At 41.2% G+C, this 20697-nt stretch overlaps 1 protein-coding gene across 1 annotated transcript in view; it reads left to right on the forward strand.

Annotated features, from left to right (window-relative positions):
- Positions 1-5659: 5659 nt before the first annotated feature.
- The window catches only part of ATP2C2 (ATPase secretory pathway Ca2+ transporting 2), a 65282-nt gene continuing 50244 nt past the window's right edge, over positions 5660-20697 (forward strand). The window contains exon 1 of the mRNA XM_072117033.1: positions 5660-5965. Coding sequence (XP_071973134.1) covers positions 5663-5965 — 303 coding nt within the window. The 5' untranslated portion in view covers positions 5660-5662. The remainder of the gene's footprint in view (positions 5966-20697) is intronic.

The following is a 20697-nucleotide window of genomic DNA, read 5'->3' on the forward strand; positions in this document are numbered from 1 at the left end:
TATACAACAGATGCTGGGCCCTGCTGACACTGTGTGACCCATAGCAGCTGCTATAACTGCTACGACTGTAGTTACGCCCCTGCAATCAAATATCAGCTTTCATTTTCCCAAAGGTACTTATAAAGTTAAAGCTGAGCTCTGATTGGTTGCCATGAGCAACAAGAACAGTCGGTCTTTCCCTCAGACACGTCTGATAAATCTCCACCAGTGTCTAATGCTGGATGATTGTGAGCTCATTGGTAATACCATACTTACTAGAAATCTGGTGACTGACAGATGACATCTTTAATCAGAGAACTTATTTTGTTCTTCTACCTGGCCACTATGTCTTCCAACTACAACTTATCTCTGCAGATTTAGCAACACAAAACTTTTAGCACCTTCTTAATACAAACTTAAGGTGAACCTGTATGCAAGGAGCATTTGCATAACAATATTTTTATGTGTTATAACTTACCTTGCACCCTGACTTTGGGCTTTGGTTTGGATGCATTTAAAAAAACAACATGTGACTTGTCTGTGCTGTAGACTCCTCAGCTCTCAACCCCCACCTTTGTGGTCCGCCCACTGATATCAGCTTACCAGGCTGTGAGTTCTGTGAAGGAGCAGGAAGCAGGAGTTATAAAAGGGCTTAAAGATGGGGGCTAAGAGCTGAGCAGTCTGCAGCATAGACAATTCACATGTTGTTTTTTTAACTGCATCCAAACCAAAGCCCAACCCGTGGGACTACACAGATGATTCTGTCAGGATGCAAGGTAAGTTATAACACACAATGAAATTTCAATATTTCAACTTAGAGAAAGCAGAAAGGCATAATTGCAATGCAGCTGTAATGAGCTTTTGCAACCTATCTTTAGTGAAAATGAGGTCCCTGGTATCAGGTTCCCTTTAATACTGTTCTGCTGATGCTATAGATATCACTATTAGGCCCCTACAGTAGCAAATATAGTTACATTGCCCACTTACTGTAGCCAATACATCAACAACGCTCCCACAGAATCAAATATTTTAACAGTGCCTTTACAGGAGCCAAGACAGGAATTGTGCCCCCAAAGAAAACAATAAATTAAAGGAAACCTACCATTTAATTTCATGCATTATGAAACAAACATACCTTGAGACTGCTGTAGCTACACTGATGCAGGATTATATCTTGGTTAATCCCTGTGCTGAATGGTTTTGACGAAAAAACAGATAAACATATGATAATGAAGCTGTCTCGCTTCTATGGCCAGTTCAGCGCCTCTCCTAGCACGTGAGTTTTTCTCTGCAGGAGAGAATGATGCAATCACTGTTCTCCCTGCAAGAAAGAATAATCAATTGTTGCGTTCATCCTGTCACAGACATAGGAAGGTAGAGTTGTAACAAAATGACGCACAATGTGGTCTATATATAGGCTCCCATTCTGTGTAAGACCTCCCATGTCCGAGACAATAGGACATCCCTTTAAGGTATTCCCTTGTGTATCTTCGGTAGGGCGTAAAAAGTAGCCCTTCTGGGAAATTTTGGTAACATAAAGTCATATTTATCAATAAGACCTTCTCTCGTCCAAATTTCTCTGACAGATCCCAATATAGGTTTCCCTATCCAGGATGACAGTGCCCCCACCCCTTGTATGAGGGTTTGATCACAATACTGTCATCATGGCAAAGGTCCTCAAAATGAGAATTTTAATTAGACATTAGGCCAGTTTCACATATGTATGTTTTCAGCTGACATACCAGCATTTATTAAATACTGAAATACAAAAGACAAAACCCAGAAATCCATAGAAATGCGTAAACACAGAAATTGTGTATATCATCACACATTGAATATAACACAACAAATATAGCAATAGTCTCAAACTACCCTTACCTTTTAGGTTGTAAAGAAATATATAGATATAGGAATATAGCAAAGTCTTACCAAAGTAAAATCTTTTTACTATAAATATTTTCACCTATTTCTAAGTCGTCTATCCAGCAATGTGATTTCTGTGTTTTGTCTTTTGTATTTCAGTATTTGATGATGGCTGCTGCGACAACAGAAAACGTTCATATGTGAAACTGGCTGTATGTCTTAATTAATATTCTCAATTCTCGCATATTGGTGTGCATGGATTTTTTTTACACCTTTTTTAATTTTTATTTTATCACTTTTTAATATTTTTTTTACTATTTTTCAGCCCCCCTAGGTTAATTTAGCCCCTTAACGATCTGTGCAGATCTGTAAGTCACACGTTGTCCGGCAATCTTTGGAGAGGGCAAATGGGCTGACCCCACTTCATACCCGGATGGTGTCTGCAGCATATTGCTCCAGTAACAACCGCGATCGGTGCTAGCACATTGCAATGGTGTTTGCATTGCCATCACTGCCGGAAAAGCTGCTTTTGGCGTCAAAAAGATGGCGGCGCCTATCTTGGTGAAGATCGTTGCTCCCTGTGAGGTCATCGGGGAGGCGGCAATCTGGTCACATGACAGTTTCAGGTCATACAAAGACAAATCAGACAAATTCAAATCACCCGCCTTTCCCTAGAACTGATATAAATATAAATAAACAGTAAAAAATAAACATGTTAGGTATCGTTATGTTATGTCCGATCTATCAAAATATTAAAATGGTTATTCCTGGTGTTTAAACCCATAACGGAAAATAGAGCCAAAAGTTTAAAATGCCACTTTTTTGCCATTTTGAAAAATATAATAAAAAAATCAATAAAAGTGATCAAAAGGCCTGACAGTCCTAAAAATGGTAGCATCGAAAAACGTCATCAAAATTTGCAAAAAATCAAAAGTCAGAAATTTTTATAAATGTATTAAAACATTGTAAAACCTATATAAATTTAGTATCCCTGTGATTGTACCGACCCAAAGAATAAAGGTCATTGGGGCATTTCATTTGGGGTGCACAGTGAAAGCTGTAAAATCTAAGCCCACAAGAAAATGGACCAAATGCATTTTTTTCACCTATTTCATTGCATTTTGAATATTTTTCCTGCTTCCAGTCCACGGCATGGAATATTAAATCCTGTCACTATGCAGTTCAATTTGTTCACCAGAAAACAAGCCCTCACACAGATCTGTACTTGGAAAAATAAAAAAGTTATGGATTTTTGAAGGTGGGGAGTGAAAAATGAAAACGTAAAAACAAAAAATGGCCTGGTTAAGGGGTTTACCCTAGGTTGTCTGATGAGCCTACCATAAACTGCAATACAGTACGGCAGTATTCAGGGATTTCCCTATCATTTATTACAATGTGCAAATCGCACATTGTAATAGATCATCAGGAATGAAACAGGATCAGGCCTTGTAAAAGCCCCAGGCTGTTATGGTGACAACATCATGGGGAGCGATGATCAAGACAAAGATGGCTGCGCCCACACACTATTATGAGAGAAATCATGTTATGTCATATTTCTCTTCAGAGGCCATCGTGTTCACCCAGTCGCCATCTTGTTCACCCAGATACCATCTTGTTCACTGTCAGCCATTTCATGATTGAAACACCATCTTATGTAATCTGTTTAGAGATAGTATTTGTCCTTGCTGCTGTTTTCCTTGTTCTCTGCAGTGACTGAAGGTCATGTTTTGACTAGTAGGGGGCCTTCACAGTACATTTAGTGATAAGATCCTACTCCCTTGAGAACAAGGTTTCTATAAGAAACGATAAATAGAGTGATTTTGGGAAAAGTGACCTAAGGGGAGGTGCTCAAAGTATATTCAAGCTAGCCTATAGTATTTCTGTACTTTATCAACTTTCCACACCATTTGCAAAGTATTTCTGTTTTCTATACACACAGCTACGCAAATTGAATAAGATGTAATTGAGTACAGTTTATCACCAGGTATCTGTGTCTTTCTGTGTTGCTTATCCCAGCGCTGGGAACAAAGACCTATATCATTTTGAGATCACCTTACAACTTAGGGAGGGTAGTTGGAGCCCTGGATAAAATTTCTAACACCACCTTTTGACTGCCACCGGCGGCTTCGCATGTTTGTACCATGGGTGTTAGCAATTGGCGTTTGCTGCAATATTAAATAATGAATTGAGGGAGCCCAGTATATTAAGGTTGTGATCGTAGTGCTAGCACAGGGGGGCTGTGCCTCGGTCTGAGCGCTTTTGTGTTTGCAGTGAGCAATCGCAAGTTTCACTGGAAACACTAATGAGATCAGGAGGGGGCACCGCCCCTGCACTAGCGGTATTTGTGACCGTAACTTAAATTTATTGGGGGCCCAGTATATTAAATAATTAAAGTGGCCAGTATATGTCTGTTTGACGAGAGCCCTCTTCATAGATACTTAACATGCCGTAATAGTACAGTGTAAAGCATTAAGAGGTTACTGGACCACCTTATATATTATATATACTGGGGACACAATGAATTTTATACATACCACTAGTTCAGAGGGCCATGCCTCGGTCTGATCTCATTAGCGTTTTCAGTGAAACTTGTGATTGCTCCCTGCAAAAGCAAATGCATTCGGACCAATTAACGGCCCCCTGCGCCACTGCTACAACCACACCCTTAATACACTGGGCTCCCCCTCAATTAATTATTTAATATACTGCCTCCCATTGAACTATTTTATATATTGGCTCTCAATGAAAGATTTAATATGCTGAGCCCCCCCCCCCTTAATTAATTATTTAATATTCTGGCCCTCCCTCAATTAATTATTTAATATTCTGGCCCTCCCTCAATTAATTATTAAATATTCTACCCCACACCTTTATTTCTTATTAAATATTCTGGCCACTCCTCAATTAATTAATAAATAAGCTTGTCCCCCTCCATTAATAATTAAATATTCCCCCCCCCTCGATTAATTATTAATTATTCTGTCCCCCCTCAATTAATTATTAAATATACTGCCCCCCCCTTAATTACTTATTTAATATACATGCCCCCACAATTAATTATTTAATAATACCCTCCAATCCCCCCCCCAGCAATTAATTATTTTATATATTGCGCCCCCAGACCCCAACATGTTTTTTCTGCTTTTTCTGGGACCAGCAGAACACTGATCACTGGTGCTCTTGGAGTGTCAGATCAGGGGCCCCTGGTGCGGGGCCGGAACAGGTGCTCCAAGAGCGCCAATGATAATCCGGCTCTGAAGATCCAGCTGGTAGAAAGTAGAGCGGTACTGGTCATACCAAAGAGACAGGAAATATGTACAGAGATGTCTCCTATAATCATATACTATGATTATTAATAAGGAGGGCTGGGGAGAACCAGTATCTACCACTATATGGTCACTGTGTGGTGGAATACTGGGACACCTGGGTTTGGGGCCCACTTGGGCGAGCTTTGTCCAGCCTATATGAACCCCTATATGAACCCCTAGCTACACCTCCAGTGTGAGGGATCTACTGGGAGTTCAGGACACCATTGTATAGGGGTCATATATTTTCATTGCACTAAAATGTACATACAAAACCTGTTCACTTCCATATATAATGTATGAGCTATTCATTCCAACTCACAATATTTTTTATCGTTTACTTATACTGTTCATTCTTGATGTCCATTCTTTGTAATATGTCCCTCTGTTTTGATACTCTGCAGGCATGGCCATGTATTATATACTGATGTGATGGAAATGATGCCCTGCACTGGGGCGGATGATCTGCAGACCCCTCCTTGGGCACCACCGCAGCCTCAGTGCAGCCTCCGCACATGCGCGGTGCAGCCGGTGATGAGGAGCTGCTCTCCCGTCCTCCTCCTCCTCCTCCGGGCATGGCTTCCTCCTCCTGTCCCCAGTGCTCGGGTTGCGGGATGGGCAGGCACCTGCTGGAGGAGGGCGGGGCTGCGCTCACCTGTCCCAGGTACAGTCCGGAGACCCCCGCCCCTCTCCCGCCGGACCCGCCGCTCGTCTCCCCGGGGAACATGGGGGGGAAGCGGCTGCAGCGCCTGATGCACAATGTGCGCCGCCTGCCCCATAAATACCATCTGCTGGGGGGCAGCGAGCTGAAGGCAGAGGTAAGGAGAGCGGGGCACTGATTACACCTGCGGTATACACTGTATAGGTTATGTGTATACAGCACAGGGATACATGGTGTATATAAAGGTATACAAAGTGTATGCTATATACAGAACAGGTATAAGGAGCTATGGTACTGATACATTCTATATGGTGATGTCACATATGGAGGTATGCTACTAATACACCTATTGGGAATAATGTAACCTTATACAACCCTCACTGTATACAATGTGTCACCATTATACCAGTGATACATTGTAATTGGAGGGTTATATATAGGTCTATGGCAGTGCTATGTTTGTATATGGTGAAAGAGGTATGCTACATATCAGTATAATAGCAATACAGTGAGATTATATCTAGATCTATAGTGATATGGTGATGCATTGTATACGGTAGGATTACACATTCATGTATTATTGGCATATGTTTTGTGAAATTACATTTCCAGGTACTATAGCGATACATTGTATATAATAAGGTTATACACAGGGAGGTGCATCAGTTGTGTATATGGTGAGATTATATATTATCTTATTTCCTATAAGGGACCTCTTCAGGGGAAGCATTCTTTCTCTTTTTCTCCACTGAATAATTTTGTTTTATTTCCACCGTTGCCAGCCTGGTGCCACATATGGTAGTAGGGTAACAGGGTTGTAATATTTCGGAGTAGGACACAAAGATTTATAATGTATGAGAATGAAGGACAGACAGTGATAGTTTAAAAATAGCGGATAATAGATTTTAGGCAGCAAGAAAATAACAGAGTTATAATGGAGCCATCTTGTTAACACTGACCAAATGGCATAAGGGTTACTTCTAGTGACTCCTGAAGAAAGTGTAATAGTGGTTATATGTGTTATATGTGAGGTTATATATCAGATGATCTGTAGAACAAATGCAATAAACCCTGGATATATTGGGCATTTGTGCTCCAGAAAAGTGGGGGATTGGGTACAAAGTGGGTTCAGGTAATGTCTAAAACACCTCCTTGCAAGCCCCCAAAATATGTATAGTCTTCCGTTCTGCCTCAGTATATTTTTAGCACACAGGAAAGCTGCGTAACAACTATGAGCGATCTTTGTGGTCTGTTCCTGAACGTTGTCTTATGTCACATACACTGGACCAGTGTTAAAAAGCTATGGCTCCTTAATTCTTGTGAAACTAACAATTATCTCTGGCAGACCTAAATGCTGGGGACAATAATATCTCTCCTTCTGGAGCATTATAGCTTGCTGATACAATGCATGTAGCATTTGTGCACTCACCTGAATATTGAAGCAGTATTCACATAATTCATTGTTTATAGCTAAATAATCTACAGGGGATCACTGTGTTCCCCAGGAAAGCAGTATATCCACATATCTGACCAACTTAACCCCTTGGCGCCAGTGGCCTTTTTCCTTTTTGTGTTTCAGTTTTTTGCTACTTTACAGAACTTTGTAATTTTCTATTTACAGAAACGGGTGAGGGGCTATTTTCTGTGTAAAATTGTAAAAAGTGTACTTCCTGGTATTTAATATTCTCTGCAATGAACTGCGAAGCAGGAAAAAAATGCTAATGCCATGAAATTGATGAAAAACGCATTCACGCCATTTTCTTGTGAAGTTTGTTTCTTAGGCTTTTACAATGCGCTTCAAATAACACTTCCACTTTATTTCTTTGATCACAGAGATAACAATTTTTTACAGATGGTATTATGTTTTAATACATTTAAAAAAAATCTTTTGTACAAAAAATGTCTTCCTTTTGCCATTTTCTGATACCAATACTTTGGATATTACAGGGTTTCAGCGCTTCTTTCAGTTCTAGGGAGAGGGGGTGATATGAAATTTTTTGTAAAAGGCATTGAAATGGTTAACACTTTGAGATTGGTGCTGCATTATAAAGCAAACACCCAGAATGTATGAAGAGGACTGAGCCCTCTTAATACAGGCGGTCCCCTACTTAAGGACACCCGACTTACAGACAACCCATAGTTACAGAGGGACCCCTCTGCTTCAGTATAGTCCCAGACTGCAATGACAGCTATAAGGTGTCTGTAATGAAGCTTTATTGATAATCCTTGGTCCAATTACGGCTAAAATGTTTAAACTCCAATTGTCACTGGGACAAAAGAAAAAATTTGTCAAGAACTACAATTATAAAATATACAGTTTCGACTTACATACAAATTCAACTTAAGAACAAACCTCCGGACCCTATCTTGTATGTAACCCGGGGACTGCATGTATACAATTTACTGCACTGTTACGTAAGTGTACATCACATGTCGATAAAGTGTTACTCTACTTCACCCTCAAGTTATTGGCCGATCAGACCAATTTCCAGGATTTCATAGGTCTGCCCCTAGATGCCCAGTACCTGCCAAGTACCATTGCGCTGTTCCTGGCAAGAGGCAGTTTGCCATTGCTATGTCACCCCTGCCATATGTCAGCATGCCTATTACCATAGCCTTAGAAAATGTTATTTGGGTTAATGGACATTCTGTTCCTCATTGCTCCTCCATGTTAGAGGCTCAGATCTGCTGTTATATTTTTCAGATAGATCTGTGGTCAGTGGATAGCTATTGTTGGCATGCTGCTGCATTACTCAAGCTGTTTTGCCTGACGCCCCCTGCCCAGGACTTGTGAGAAAAGCTGCGTTGTGTTTATCTGGGAGAGAATTAGGAGATGTGACAGGTGGCCTCATCCCCCTCAGACTTCTCATGACTGAGTTTTAGCTGGGTCAGGTGTTCCCTGCACATTTTACCTGCTTCCACTACACAGATTTTACTTTCTTAGGGAAAAATAAAAGACATACTGTCTATATTGTCACTATCCACTTTGGAAAGCCCAGCCTGGACCTGGTATTTTGACCCATTATCTAGCAGAAAATCAGTGTCAAATTGTGTGAACTAGCTCTTTGATTGGGTCAGCATTTACAGGGTGCCAGGGCACTGAGAGACATTGGTACATGCCCTACCTCACAGATAATGTTTCAATCCTGTGATCACCATCCATTGCTTTGCCGCGTATAGAGTTACCTGTAATTACCTGCTAGTGCAATAGATCACTGATCTTAAACACTTAACCCTAGTCATGCTTGCATTACGAACCCCAGGGCTCAGATGTCACAATCCATCAACTGCAGCTGGTCTCTAACAATTGCGTCTTCAGTCACCAACTACAGTTCATTCCTTTACAAAAAGTGTGAGTTCAGTGGCACATGGCCATGTTTGGTCCCTGAAATCTGGCCACTGGCGTAAAAGTCACCCTCTTCTGTTTAGGCAACTCGGGACAAGATGGTGGCTCTCACAAGCTATTCCAGACCTCTGAATGGGAATTGTTCCTACCTGTGAAACCATTGGGGGGCAGTATTTCAGATTTGGCTCTGTATTCTGGGCAATGGTAGAAGCCAGAGACGTGTAACACAAAAGAGGTCAATGCTACTGTAAAGATTGTCATTGGCTCAGTGTTTGGCGCTGAGCAACTTCCCTAATTCCATAGTTACTTATGACAGTTGCCACAACACATTGGCAAGATGGAGGAAAGTGGCTGAAAGCCCTGCATCCCCTACTCCTCTAGATAAACCTGTTCTTAAACATATAAAATAACTGTGAGAAAAGACACAGGGAAGGGCGGCCACCACATTTGATGACGTCTAGTTTCCATTTTATTGTGATTGTCTTATGTGATCTGAACATCAGAGATTACCAGGTTATTTATTTTAGAAAATACTTTCACAGAGGAGTTATTAAAGGTTATTTCTTTTTGACGACCAACTCCTAGAGCTCTCATAGGGTTAATCTTTCAGCTATCCTACAGTCCTGGACAAAGACGGAACAGTGCGCATTAAGACCATTAAGGATGATGGGAAAGCTGGGTGACGGCACATTAGATATCTACTGCAATAGATGTTTCACATAACACGTTGGCAGATATCTTATCAGCGTGTAATTGCTCCATAGGCAAGCACAATGAATTTCTGGTTTTCAGAGTTATGGCGTATCCGTGCCATAACCCATTTATGAATAGAGCTGGTGTCCACCATGTATACAAGCCTTTCATTCTAGCCTCAAGTACTGTGGGAAAAGGGGAAAAAAGGGAAAGTGTGGAGTGCTAAATTAGTGATAAATTAACTTTATTATAACTACTTTAAAATGGTTACTATTGTGTGTTAATAAACATGTCCCTGGATGGGAAAAAGGCATTGGGGGTCATTTACTAAGGGCCCGATTCGCGTTTTCCCGACGTGTTACCCGAATATTTCAGATTTGCGCCGATTGTACCTGAATTGCCCCGGGATTTTGGCACACGCGATCGGATTGTGGCGCATCGGCGCTGGCATGCACGCGACGGAAATGGGGGTGCGTGGCCGAACGAAAACCTGACGGATTCGGAAAAACCGCCGCATTTAAGAAAAAAATGTGCCGCGAAAATGACACTTACCTTCACCAGGTATAGGCCGGTGAATTTCAGGGCATTCCAGCGCGCCTCCGGGGAACTTCAGCGCAGCAGCGCCACCTGGTGGACGGCGGAGGAACTACCTTAGTGAATTTTAACACTCCACACTTTCCCTTCTTTTCCCCTTTCCCCACAATACTTGAATCAATTTACAGTGGTAGACACTGGGGGTGTTTTTGCTCTTATGAACAGACAACATTACTTTTTGTCCAATTTCATTCTAGCCTCACATGTTTCATTCCAGATTGCAGTTTGTGTTTGACTTGTGGGTGTTAAGTTTCTGAGAATCGGCATCATCCTTCAGAAAAGTTTTTTCTTTTTGTTTGTGAACAGCAGGTTCCATGTGCCCTGGACAGAATGGAAAGGACTTGGGAGTGCCACCACAAGAGGGTCAGCAATGTCACCTTCTATATTCTGTCACACTATACCCACCAGCCTTTATTTAGTATTACCCACTCCACGTTACCGTTACCTTACATCGTACTTCTATGTACTAACTGGGCCATGACTACCAATTCACCCGGAAACCAATGTTTACCAGCTTTATGGCTCATCATAGAGAAGGATTATGTCTACCTTATTGTCTGTGTAAACAGCTGGATGATGGCGTTCTGCATTGCGTCAGTCTATTTATGTGTCTGCTGTAATTAGTAGTGTAAACTGGGATATGAGAAGTGGTAAAGGGTTAGGTCTTTCGGCCACTAAACTTAAAGGGAACCTGTCACCAGGGACCTCATTTTCACTAAAGACAGATTGTAAAAGCCCATCACACCTGCAGTGCACATCTGCCTCTTTGCCTTTTTTAAGCATTTGCATTACTATATAATTGTGTGTTATAACCTCCTCTTGCTTCCTGACAAAATCCTGGGGTAGTCACAGGGGCTGGACTTTGGTTTGGATGCATTTAAAAAAACAACATGTGGCTTGTCTGTGCTGCTCACTCCTCAGAGCTTGGGCCCCACCCCAAAAAAAACAACATGTGACTTGTCTGAGCTGCAGTCTGTCTCCATGTTTGTGCTCCTGTACAGCTCCTCCTCCTGCTTCTTCTCAGAGGTCACAGCCTGGTCAGCCTGACATCAGTGGGGAGGGACAAGCTGTACAGGAGCACAAACATGGAGGCAGCCTGGAGCTCAGACAAGTCATATGTTGTTTTTTTGAAATGCATCCAAACCAAAGCCCAGCCCCTGTGACTACCCCAGTATTTTGTCAGGATGCAAGAGTAAGTTATAACACACAATTATATAGTAATGCAAATGCTTAGAAAAAGGCAGAGAGACATGTTTGCACTGTAGGTGTCATATGCTTTTACAATCTGTCTTTAGTGAAAATGAGGTCCCTGGTGACAGGTTCCCTTTAAAGCAGTAATGTCAATGGGCTATACAAGTGGAATCACATGATATGTACAACCAAGCTGGTTGACTAAAGATTTCTAGTTTCCTCATGTTTAGGCTACATGCACATGTCCCTATGTATTTCAATGGCCAAATTCACATGCCTTTTGTTTCCAGCAGTGGCGTAGCTTTAAGCTGATGGGCCCCAGTGCAACATGTGTGCTAGGCTCCCCAATTATAATCTATTGTTTATTGTACTAGTCTTCTTATATAGGAAAGGTACTCCATATGGGTCACCTATGGCTCTTGAGCCCAGTTGCAACTGCACCCCCTCCAGTTACACCCCTGCTTTCCAGGGTCCCTATGCAGAAGCCCACTGCCCAACTCACAAATCATAAAGCAGGTCCTATTCCTCTGTATTTCTATTGTTATCAGTGTATGAGAGGTCCTCACCCATCAGTAACACGCAGACCGTTGTTTAGGGTCCAATATTGCACATGTTTGAATGAAGGTAGCCTTATTGTGGACCTAGTATGAGCGGTGAACTGATTTCTACCTCCTTACATAATACACTATAGGATGAGGATAAAACTGCCATGGCCAAGTTCAGTTTCACCTGGAAATATATAGGGGGACATGTATCATAGTTTATTTTTTCCCTTTGGTGTATAAGTGAGACATTTGGCAGCTCTTTTTTGCGCCTTATGTATGATCATGTCTTTTTTCTTGTCATACATTTTCAGTTTTGCCTATACTGGCAGGCGCAAATTTTGGCTTCTTTTTGAGACTTTTTTTTGTAAATATCTCAAATCAACATGGACACAAGCCACGTGAGGGGGTTATACAGGAGAGGACACTACTGTAAATTTTGGATTTGAGGCTGTGTCCTGCATTTTTAAGCACTCTAGTTACACCCCATAGAGATAACGACATATGAGGCTGCAGTCACACATGATGTTAAGGGTCACACGTGGCTTTTTGGTTACGTTTTGAACAACTGACGTTACAACAACTGAGGAAAGGTGATTTGCCTAATTACATTAATGTTAACATGTACATTTGCAAAGCGCACATGTTAACACACGGTTAATGCATGTGTTATCACATGCGTTACCGTCATGTTTACATTTGTAAACACAAATGTTAACAGTAATTTAATTAGGCAAATCACCCCTCCACAGCTGTTGTAATGTGTTTCAAAATGCAACCAAAAAGCCATGTGTGACCTCACCCTTAAATAAAAAAAATGTAAATGCAAAAATGTATAAATTAAAAAAATAGGATAATGTTCAAAATTTTAAACATTTAAAGCATGTAAAATAATTCCAATAAACATGTTAAAACAGGGTCCATGAAAAAAAAACCTTCCTTTGCACCTGCCCTGGACCAGGTGCAGATTTCCGCATAAAAAGTATTATTGTTATTACTATTATTATTATTAAAAAGTTGCAAAATTAAGCAAAAAAAAGTAATACATAAGTGAAAAGTTGCACGGAACATAAGTAAAATACATAAGGCACTGCACAAGGTGCAGACCAAGGTGTGCTGGAAATACAACAGCAAAAGTCGCAAAAATGAGACAATTTAACTAGCAGAAATAAAGATACATGTCCCCCATAGACTCTTCAGTGTGCCCTGTAGTACAGCACATGCGATCACCATGATTTGTGATTCCATTCTATATTAGCATATTAGGGGCTTGTTGCAGATTTTGCTGATATTGTTTCCTTTCTCTACTGTACAGGTCATCTCTGTCTTGGGGGTCTTCATCTTATCAAAGAGGGTCCAGAGTCACAATGTAGTGAATAAATAGACTCACGTACAGCAAACAGTTAAGGCCATATTCATTCCGTGCCAGCTCCAGGAGCAGGAACAATGCCCCGAGTGTACCTGCACCACCACATGCCTGCACAGCTCAGACCTTGTAATTATTTCCCCATTTTTAGGGAAGGTGCTTATTTCCAGGTGCCAATTAAGTGTGAGTGTCAGCACGACACCCCCGATGCTGTATGGTGACAGAAGTAGGTCACCGGCAGGAGGATGTGGGTTGTGATGAAGGAAAAAGGACTGACTGTAATGAGGTTTTATCTGTTGGATCTTCTGACTATCTGCCCCTGGTAGTGCAGGTTCACAGTGAGTGTCTTTGTGGCACTTATCTCATCCCCAGATTATAGCAAGCATAACTCTCATTTTGTGATTTATGCTGAAAGCTTAATGCTCCAAATTTATTAAGAGGGGCATTCTACTCTAGTATATTTCACGTTATAGAAAAAACGGACCTGAGAGATTTCTACTCCAGAGTACCGATAAGGCTTACAGGACACTAGTTATGTGGGGTCATTTATGACAGGTTTGGTGTAAGAGGACAACCCTAGCAATCTATGTCAGACCTGGCAGCAGCTCACTCCCAAGTCTTGAGTAGGGAAAGTAACATTGCAGAACCAGATATGTACAGCACTGCTCTCACAGTAGCGAGTATTGTCCTGCTTCTCACTTTCTTTTATAATTGTTTATTTCTTGTTAAAGGCACAATGCTTCAACATATTTACCCTTCTGTCGTTCTAATGTCATAAATAGTCATTTCAAGGAGGGAGGGCCAGTCTTAATCACTGTTCTGATGCCTTAGATTATGTGCCACCAAGATTGAGTACTCAATGGGCTCCGCCTGCACTGGTTGGAGACAGATGTGACCATCTAAGGCCTTTAATTGTGGCACATGTCACGCCGGCGGTCCTTACCCTGCCAAGGACGTATCTTATACAAAATGGCCAGAAATGCCTTGCAATGAAAGGGATTGAAAGCAGCAATCAAGCACCGGTCTTAATAAACTCGCCACTCTGTGTGTACGTTCCTAACAATTTCCATTGCCTGATTGTTTTAAGTGAATAGAAATACTCATGTTTATATCCAGGCAAATAAAAAATCCTGGATTAGTCCAGCATGTGCGACTTATGACAATGTTACAATACAAAGATAACAATCCAAGTTTACAGTAAAGTACAGTGGTACCACAGTGGATAATAAAAGTTCATCAGTTTTATGTACCCCAAAATTGTGGTTTTAAAAGAAATTCAACAGGACCTCATATGGCTAGAAAAATGTAAAAAGTTGTGTGCGAAGGAGTTAAACCCTTTCCAATGCACGCCATAAGTATGGCACGAGTCTTGGAGAAAACTCATGGCTGAGCCCTCTCCATACCCAGTAAGGCCCCTTCCACACTAGCGTTGCATTTCACGTCAGGGTGCAATGCGTGAAAAACTGATGTTTTTGGCTGCGTTTTTGTTCCATTTTTCCTTGGAGTCATTAGCGTTTTTGCGTTTTTCACGCGCGCGTTGTTCGCGTTTTTTTGCGTTTTTTTGCGTTTTCGGTGCGTTTTTCACGCGCGTTTTTTATGTCAATGGGACTTTTTCAAAGGGACCATGGTTCGGGAATAAAATGTTTTATTTAATTGAAAAAGAATGTCTTCATATAAGTTAGCAGATGTATGCAAACATCTACAATCTATTCTTCACTGTTCCGCGCGTATATTATCTCCCGACAAGTTAGCAGATGTGAAGAACAGTGAAGAATAGAATTAAAACAGTGAACACAGTGAACACAGGATCATTTAAGTGAAAAACACAGTAAAGAACACAGTGAAGAATAGATTACAGATGTTCGGCACATCTGCTTACTTGTCGGGAGATACGCGTGGAGCGGTGCGAACAAAATAGCATGTGAAGAAGACATTGCAGATGTATGGAAACACCTGCAATGTGTTCTTTACACACATATATATTGTTCTTCACATGCTATTTTGTTCGCACCGCTCCGCACGTATCTCCCGACAAGTAAGCAGATGTGCCGAACATCTGTAATCTATTCTTCACTGTGTTCTTTACTGTGTTTTTCACTTAAATGATCCTGTGTTCACTGTGTTCACTGTTTTTATTCTATTCTTCACTGTTCTTCACTGTGTTTTTTTTAATTAAATGCTCGATCTCGAGCAGGGGAATTATTCATGTCACCTAGGAACCCATCCATTTAAAACGCATTGCACTCGCATTGCACTTGCAATGCTTGCGAGTGCAATGCATTTTTGATGCGTCTCCATAGACTTGAATGGGGCGGGAAAAATGCGTGTGAAACGCAAAAGTAGAGCATGCTGCGATTTTGACGCGCGTCAAATCAAACGCAAGCACGCGCGTGAAAAACAACGCAAATGAGGAAAGACCCATTGGAAACAATGGGACAGAGTGCAATGCAAGTTCTGCGCGTCAAAAGCACGCGCAGAACTCGCGCGTGAAAAACGCTAGTGTGGAAGGGGCCTAAGTCTCTGCTGCATATTGCAGCAAACACTTACTGGTTACACCAGCGGGGGGAGTAGCGATTGGTTACCATGACAACTTCGGGTCTTCGCAAAACACAAGGCTGTCTGGTTTTAACCTATTAATTACAAAGTGCACATTGTAATGAATGAAGAGTATGGCAGTATATGGTAGGATCAATCAGACAACCTAGGGTTAAAGTACACTAGGGAGTCTGAAAAATAGTAAAAATAAAACAAATGAAAAAAAATTATATACAAAAACCCTAAAAATTCAAATCACCCCCCTTTCCCTAGAAGTCAGATAAATATAAATAAACAGTAAAAATCATAAAAACATTAAATATCCCGCGCCCAGAAATGCCCGGTCTATCAAAATATAATAACGGTTTTTCACTGCGTTTTACCCCGTAACAGAAAATACCGCCCAAAGTCGAAAATGGCACTTTTTTGCGATTTTGAAAAAAAAAAATCAAAAATTCAATAAAAAGTGATCAAAAGGTCATACAGTCCTTAAAATAGAAGCATTTAAAACGTCATCAAAAGTCTCAAAAAAATGACACCACCAACAGCTCCGTACACCAAAGTATGATAAGGTTATTAGCGCCAGAAGATGGCAAAATTTTTTAAAAAAATTTGTACAGGAGGTTTCAATTATTGTAAATGTAAACATTATGAAACGTATACAAATTTGTTATCCCTTTGATCGCACTGGCCCAAAGAATAAAGTAGACATTTCATTTGGGGCGAACAGTGAAAGCCGTAAAATCCAAGCACACATGAACACAGTGCAAATGCGATTTTTTTTTTTCACCAATTTCACTGCATTTGGATTTTTTTTCCCGCTTTCCACTACATGGCATGGAATATTAAATGCCATCATTATGAATTTGTTACGCGGAAAACTTGCCATCACCGAGATATTTACATGGAAAAATAAAAAAAGTTATAGATTTTTGATGGTGGGGAGTGAAAAATGCAAAAACAAAATAGGGCTAGGTCGTTAAGGGGTTAATAATGACAAGCAGCTTTAATAGTTTTGGACCAATAGTTACTGATAAGATGTAATAGAGGACTGGGTGATAGTTGGACATTTGCAGTCAACCACAACCGTTCCCTCCCCAGCCCACTTGTCTTTCAGGTTTCTCTACTTCTTCTCTAGTTGGTTCAATAAACCAGTTGCATTCCAGCTTCACCTACCCAGAGATCTGACACCATTGATATGTGCTGTGACCTTAATGTAGGATGAGTCACATATGAGCTCAGAGCTTTTGCATTTAGTGAACTAAGGCGGTTCATTGACTATGCTCAGTAGGAACAGATGAAGAATGCAACTTGGAGAAATCATATAGGTCAGTGACATCTGATACAGTCCAGTTATCGGCAGAAGATATCTCTATGTATCTGTTTTGCTACTAGGCCTTGAAATCTGGGATGACCCGATGGTTCCCTGCAACATAACAAGACACCATCATTATAAATGGCCCATAATGGGGCTGCAACCCTGGTATAGATTTGGCATAGAGTGGGGCCCTGGAGGTTGAAATTACACCTCTGGTGGACAGAATAATGTTTTGCAAAATTAATAAATCATTATGTTACTGATAGGAGGTAGAAGAGGCAGAACAATATTCTGCAGATCTCTAGAAAGTGCGGTAATAATCTATAGAATATAACACTGTGTATTTGTATATCACTGATAATCTGCAAGAATGGGAGAGAACACAGCAATGTTCTGCAATCTTGAGAGGTTAGCAGAATAATAGTCAGCAAAATATATCACTTTGTAACAATCAGGAGGTAGAAGGAACATTTTGTAGATTTATAGTTTAAAATTCATTGCTTCTAAACTACAGGGTTATCCAATGGTTAGGAACCATGTCTTGGGCTGTTCTCCAGGTGTTTGATATTTTGTGACTTCTTACACAGTATCAAACACAAAGGATTAGAACATTCCATCATGAGGATCTCCCAGTTATCGCAGTACAGGGAGTGGTTAGAATGTAAGCATTGTTCTGCTTGAATGTGGCATCAGTGGCCTGTATAGAGCTTCTAAATTGATGTCACTAGTTCACTGCCTCCTAATAAAGATCGAATGTACTCTCTATCCTGAGGAATCTGTTTCATGCGCCCACGTTCACACATTGTGCTTTGGAGGCGTTTTGATATGCATTTCAGTAGTAAAACACCTCCTTAAACTTACATGCGTTTAAACCTAACCACTTGAGTTTAGAAAGTAGAAAGACGTGTTTTGCGACCTGTTTGATAGGGTTAACACCTGTTTGTTAGGGTTAACAAGGCAAAACAAATGTTGTTACATACTGTTTAGGTCTAAATGCACATGCATTTGGGAAGGCGTTTCACCCGATGCACTAAAATTACAGAACGGAAGCAACCTGTACAAATGGAAGTCACTCTGTTTAACAGTACAGACTTGTTGCAGGTCTGTAAAAATTTTCACCAGTAAAAAACTTACGTTGAAACCTGCTTTTCATGACTTACAGGTATGTGGCAACTGTTTTTCACTGATCTTCATAAACTATGTCTATGAGTGATCCATGAAGAACCGTTAAGACTAGGACATACTCTACTCTTCTGGCCTGCACACATACACTATGACGTGGTGGAGTCATTTGTTAAAGGGTCCCTCTGCTATGGACATTTCTGTAAAGGGGGCATCTGCTGTGGACATTTATGTAAAGGGGGGCTCTGCTGTGGACATTTCTGCAAAGGGGGCATCTTCTGTGAACATTTCATTAAAAGATGAGCACTGCCATGGACATTTCATTAAAGGTCGCTCTGCTGTGGACTGTTAAGGAGGTCGCACTGGTTTCGGACGCCATCTTGACTACTGTCCGCCATCTTAGATACAGCGGCCACCTTGGGGGGGGGGGGTATGCTTCCCTTTTAGAAGCTATAGAGTTAAATGTTTTAATTCAGCTATTTTTCTCTAATTGTCGGGATCAATAAATTTTAATAATACTCAAACAAACAACATCCCTCACTCCAAGACCCCTAGCAGACGTCTGAAAAGGTGAAAAATCACCAGCCGGCATTTTTCCAAACGTCTGGCAGGACGCCCCAAGCATGGTCAGTTTTTATCCTACAAAGCCCCACAACAGCTTTTATGGTTGCCAACAGCAATCAACTTTCAGGGACTTGAAGGGAATATAATTTAAAATGGCCGCCACTGAAAAATAAACTGACTTAAGATGGCCGCCACTGAAGAATGGTAGGGCGTGTCATCTTCTCTAACCACCAGATACAGGGAGGAGTCTGGATTACAGGGGCCATTTTTCACTCCAAGGAAAATATAATTAAATCTCTTTTTCCTCAAATTCTTTCCACATCAAAAACTTTGAAATGTCCCTTATCGCCTGTCTCTTTCTTCATTGGGCACTCTGAAGGATTCCTGTCACTCTGTCCTGGTCCGTCCTTCAGTCAGAGGCTCTAAGTGTCTGTTTGCAAAGTTTTCTCACTTGTACAATCATCAGATCATCTGACACATCCCAAAACCTTCAAACCTTCAATACTTTTTACTTAAAACCCAAAACTACCAGCCCTTATGTCCGATCATGTCAACTTGCACTTTTCCATGAGTCCTACTTAACTCAACAACCTTTTGTCTACTTACATCATGCCAATCTTCTGTCTACATACATCTCTTTGTCTGCAATGCACTTGGCTCAATTCCAATTCACAACTCATCATAAATGCCTACTACTGCAACACAACCAAACTTGTCCCCACAGACACAGCGAATGCCAACACCTCGATTTACTGACCCCAAAGAAACTAGATACCAGACTTCCACAGAGGACTCTACACCAAGTCAACTCTGACCTGTCACTACTCTTTCACCGACTACACCAAGTCCACTCTCTTACCGACTCTTTACTAAGTCACTACTAGTTCTTACAGTCCCACGAGGCTGTTCAGACTCCCAAAAAAAAGAAAGCTAAACACACACTTGATCAGAGCGGGTCTCCGCTGCACGTGCACAAATTGAGCTCTATACCTCTATGGGCAACCCTATTGGCACCAGTCAAACAGTACTATAGACACTATGATAATCACAACAGAATATCTCCCACTCTCCCACTCTAGCATTGCAGACATCTAAGGGTTACTACTTCCCGTCTCACTGCTTCAGCTAACATCACAGATTGTCTGACCATCCGTCACTGTCCAGTCTCTGTCCAGTCTGTGTCCATCACCTTACAAAGTGGTTCTTTGCCAAAAACTATGAGCTTAGGTTACAGTGAACAACAGTGGCAAATACATAACACAGAGACAGTCTTATCCAGTCCGTCCAACTAGTGAACCAGAAGTGACATATCAAGGTAGACAAAAAAACAGCTTACCCTGAGAGCTCTCTGGTCAGTTCTGTTCACCAAGCCGGCGGGGACCCTTCACGGAGGCTGTCTCGGTGTTGTTGTTGCTTACTCCTAAGCCCACCCAGAAAAGGACGCCAAATACTGTTAGGGATATTTTATGCAGGGCCCCAACAGCCCTCTTGACTTTTGTAAGGTGAGTCCTAATTAACCCTTTGAGGGAGAATGAGATAGCTGCCGGCAGCGAGCTGACAGAGTAAATGCAAGACACAGTCGGTCTTCCGATGCACTCATATCAAACTGTTTATTTCA

Source organism: Engystomops pustulosus, chromosome 7 (assembly GCF_040894005.1).
Source record: "Engystomops pustulosus chromosome 7, aEngPut4.maternal, whole genome shotgun sequence".
Classification (NCBI taxonomy): Eukaryota; Metazoa; Chordata; class Amphibia; order Anura; family Leptodactylidae; genus Engystomops; species Engystomops pustulosus.